Below are 5,000 nucleotides of genomic sequence, written 5' to 3'. Positions count from 1 at the left end.
GACAGATTAGCCAATCGCTTTTCTGAATACCATGAGGAACGTCTGAAAGGAGACGCTGAAGCCTGAATATGTATATCTCATATTGTCGTTTTTATATTACCTTCGCTCCGATAATATTACCGACAATATTAGCCAGATGTATATATTGCCTGTACTTGTCCTTTCTTGTTCTTTTTTCTCTTTTCTTCTATTTTATTGTTGTTTCTGTTCTTTCCCTAGGATACCTGCACTTGTAATATAATCTCATAGCTATCTCGTATCAATTTACCACCTGTCAAAGGGACCGGCTCGGAGATACACATATGTATCCGTTTTTTTTATGGATATGATGTAACGCATATGCAGAATTCCTACCTTGTGTTATTTATGTTCTATTGAATGTCATGGCACCCATACTCATACATGCAGTATAAATATACACACTCGCACATTCGTGTCCACGGCTCGCGTCAGTATAATGAGTCTTGCGTTGTCCCTATAATGTATTTACAGTATACTAGCTTAATCCATTCAACATACTTCTTCTGTCATTTCGTCCTTGAAAAACGTGTTAGGATTCTATGATGCTGTTGCTGTTGCTCACGATATGATGCTGTAAGATGTTATCAGATGTTGCTATCGTTGACTGAGGCAATAAGTGTTTGTGTTTTATGATGATGATGATAATGATTTTTTTTTTGTATTATTGTTGTTGTTATTATTGTTATTATTATTATGAATAGCATTATGAAGATAATTTCGTTGTAAACAAGAATGTCTAAATGTACCTAGCCTTAGATGATAAAAAAACAAATGATAAAACACACGTACACACACACACACGCACGCACACACACACACACACACACACACACACACACACACACACACACACACACACACACACACACACACACACACACACACACACACACATACACACACACACACACACATATATATATATATATATATATATATATATGTGTGTGTGTGTGTGTGTGTGTGTGTGTGTGTGTGTGTGTGTGTGTGTGTGTGTGTGTGAATAGTTGCCCTGTATTTTATAAACCGTAAAATAGTAGATAAAGCAACAGAATAGTTATCACACAGTTATTCCTAGTTGAACAAAGGCCTTTGACAAGCATTAACACACGCTCAAAGCCACAAATGAAATTATATTTTATAGAACAGCGCTAGACGTCATGACATCAATAAATGAGATACAATTTATTGCTACGTTCCACTAACGCATGTCTGTTCAGTTGCAGATCTGTTCAGCTGTCGTTCAAACAAATGACCTTATTTAGTCGAACGCTTTGTTATATTTGCCAATTTGCATCATTCTCTCGTTGCAAGAGACAAGATAAGCAAGTTGCAGAGCGGTTAATAGCATACATTCATCATACCATCCCGAGTAATGGCGTTGTAAACCAATATTTGCCATGAACACAAAATTATTGTGTTAAATTATGATATTCAATTTGAAACAAAAAAATGTATTCCGTTTCCGCTGAATTGTGGTTATGTAACGAAGCAGCATCCATTTGCAATTGATCTATCATTGCAATATCCTCATCCAGGTGGAGAGAAAGACGAAAGATTATGCCACTACAGGGACGTAAATATACGAAACATAATACGTTTTATTCACATTTTTGATGGTAATGTTTCTGCCTTGTCATCAGTTATTTTTCTATAATGTTTTTATGCATAAAATATTGGTTTCATTCGCTACAAGATACACACACAAAAAACAACAACTGATATATGCTTATGAATTCAACTCTCATAACTAAACTAGCGTAAATGAAGGTGTCAGTTGGACATCAGATAATCGTTACCATGCAGCGAACCGGCCATGCACAGTGTGAGTGATCGGAATACGTATATAAACACGTCTCCATCTGGGTTTCTACACCGCACTCTGAGCTCTTAAATACTTGTCATATCCCTCTACTAATGATAATAGTTAAAACCAAATGTTATCTAAAATCGACGTTTCTATATGCATACAACATTGTTCACAGAGTTATTTGAAGTTCAGTGTTTCTCTCGTTTCGTTATAACGGCCATTAATTAATACTAAATTTAGGTAAATGTTACGAGAACGGCGACGAGACGAGCAAAAATCAACGTTATGGTAATGTGATATATGGCTCATAGGACCATAGGCATTCTCCGCTTGGATAGCCAATGTGCAAGTGTGTATCTGCGTAGCTAGGGATATTGTCCGGAATGACTTTGATTATGCAGTGAACAAGTCTTGTTTGATTATAATTGTATCTCTCCTTTTACTGCTCTTTGGTGATTCATCTCATGCCAAATTCCTTTATTTAATGATTCATTTATTTTAATATCTTATTTTTCCCCCCCACATTTTTTTCTCTAATATCATTATCAATAATTATTATCGTCTATGGAATAAAGACAAAATAAAAACCACCTCTTCCCATCTCCTCTGCTTAAAAAACACAAAATGGAAATTAAAAGACTGAGGTAGAACAATTTTCTACCTGGGTTAACTAATTACCTTATTAGATCACAGGGCCGGGGTCGTTGGCTATAGAAGGGATGTTTCACGGGTCAGAAGGTCTCCCAACTTCACAGTGCCATAGAAATTGAGTTATCTTTTAAATATAGTGCGTTTTGAGTTAGTTGAGAAATACCCGGAAACCGAAACCGTCTAACATGGTGAACGAAATCAATTGTAAATCGTTTTAATTTATATATACTTATTCGTCAGAGTTTAATTAATTCGGGGAAAGCAGATCTAAAATTGTACATTTGGAAGCCTCGTGAAAATCTCTGTGGAAAATAGTTAAGTGAAATACTATAGAAATATAATATTGTAGAAAAGAAAATTGATTTGAGAAATTGAGAAAGATACTCACTTGTAATCTTATTTATTAATTCTAAAATAATGATAAACCCAATATTGGAAATTAACCAATCAAAAAAAAAAAAAAAAAAAATCAAACACCAAAAAAAAAAAAAAAAAATATATATATATATATACATATATATATATATATATATATATATATATATATATATATATATAAAACACGACCAAACCACAACGAAAAAATAATAATAATTACAAAAAGAAAAACTAACCACTCACTTCTCCTCCTCCTCCTCCTCCTCCTCCTCCTCCTCCTCTTCCTCCTCCTCCTCCTCCTTCATCCCACACACGCCCCTACAGTCGCCCCCCGGCTGCACCTGACGCTCGGAAGGATGCTGAAGGCGGAGGCGATAGAGGAGAAGAAAGACGTCTATTTCCGGTGTTCCGTCACAGCCAATCCCAAGGTGTACAAGATCACGTGGTACCACAATGTAAGTCTCGCTGGCTGGGTCCTGCTACGTGTGTTTCATAGATAGATAGATTGATAGATATATATATATATAGATAGATAGGTAGATAGATTGATAGATAGATAGATTAATAGATATAGAGAGAGAGAGGGAGGGAGGGAGAGAGAGAGAGAGAGAGAGAGAGAGAGAGAGAGAGAGAGAGAGAGAGAGAGAGAGAGAGAGAGAGAGAGAGAGAGAGAGAGAGGGAGGGAGGGAGGGAGGGAGGTAGAGAGAGAGAGAGAGAGAGAGAGAGAGAGAGAGAGAGAGAGAGAGAGAGAGAGAGAGAGAGAGAGAGAGAGAGAGAGAGAAAGGAAGAGAGAGAGAGAGAGCGAGAGAGAGAGAGAGAGAGCGGGGTGGGGGGGGGGTTGATAGATTTACGCTTACTTGGGTACGTATGTATAAACAGTACATGTAGATACATACATAGCTGAATAGATGTTTTGTTAAATACACACGCTCACACGCACTCGCAGGAACTTGCACACACACACACACACACACACACACACACACATACACACACACACACACACACACACACACACACACACACACACACACACACACACACACACACACACACACACACACACACACACACACACACACACACACACACACACACACACACACACACAGATAAAGATATAGATCAATAAATCGAAATAGATAGATAGATATAAATAGATAGACAGCTCTATTTATAGATAGCTAAATGGACAGATAGCGAGGTAGATAAACAGATAGAGAGTTAGAAAAAGAGGCAGAGAGATAGAGGGATAGACAGATACATTCACGTGTGTACATATCACACACACACACGAGATTATTCCTGAACATATCGAGAGCCAGCTTCTAGTCAGAATCAACTTGCCCTTTACCCCCCCCCCCCCCCCGTGCCTGCCCGTGCCCTACCCCCTTCCAATAACACTCTGTCTAACCCCTTCCCCCTCTCTCTAACCCCTTCCCCCTCTCTCTAACCCCCTCCCCCTCTCTCTAACCCCCTCCCCCTCTCTCTAACCCCCTCCCCCTTTCTCTAACCCCTTCCCCCTCTTTCTAACCCCCTCCCCCTCTCTCTAACCCCCTCCCCCCTCTCTCTAACCCCCTCCCCCTCTCTCTAACCCCCTCCCCCTCTTTCTAACCCCCTCCCCCTCTCTCTAACCCCCTCCCCCTCTCTCTAACCCCCTCCCCCTCTCTCTAACCCCCTCCACCTTTCTCTAACCCCCTCCCCCTTTCTCTAACCCCTTCCCCCTCTTTCTAACCCCCTCCCCCTCTCTAAACCTTTCCTCCTCTCTCTAACCCCCTCCCCCTCTCTCTAACCCCCTCCCCCTTTCTCTAACCCCTTCCCCCTCTCTAAACCCTTCCCCCTCTCTCTATCCCCCTTCTTCCTCTCTCTAACCCCTTCCCCCTCTCTCCAACCCCCACCACCACTCTCAACCCCTCTCCCTCTCTCTAACCCCCTTCCACCTCTCTCTAATCCCCTCCCCCTTTCTAAACCCTTCCCCCTCTCATTAACCCCTTCCCCCTCTGTCTAACCCCCTACCCTTCTCTCTAACCCCTTCCCCCTCTCTGTAACCCCTTCCCCTCTCTCTAACCCCCTCCCCCTCTCTCTTTCCCCCACCACCACTCTCTAACCCCCTTCCCCTCTCTAACCCCCCTTCCTCTCT

At 40.9% G+C, this 5,000-nt stretch overlaps 1 protein-coding gene across 1 annotated transcript in view; it reads left to right on the top strand.

The window, feature by feature from the left end:
- Nucleotides 1–5,000, top strand: part of LOC125034461 (hemicentin-1-like) — a 49,246-nt gene that overhangs the window by 24,058 nt on the left and 20,188 nt on the right. The window contains exon 7 of the mRNA XM_047626214.1: nucleotides 3,185–3,315. Coding sequence (XP_047482170.1) covers nucleotides 3,185–3,315 — 131 coding nt within the window. The remainder of the gene's footprint in view (nucleotides 1–3,184; nucleotides 3,316–5,000) is intronic.

Source organism: Penaeus chinensis, chromosome 18 (assembly GCF_019202785.1).
Source record: "Penaeus chinensis breed Huanghai No. 1 chromosome 18, ASM1920278v2, whole genome shotgun sequence".
Classification (NCBI taxonomy): Eukaryota; Metazoa; Arthropoda; class Malacostraca; order Decapoda; family Penaeidae; genus Penaeus; species Penaeus chinensis.
Note: the sequence above shows the minus strand (reverse complement) of the source record. Positions and strands in the feature narration are given on the sequence as shown.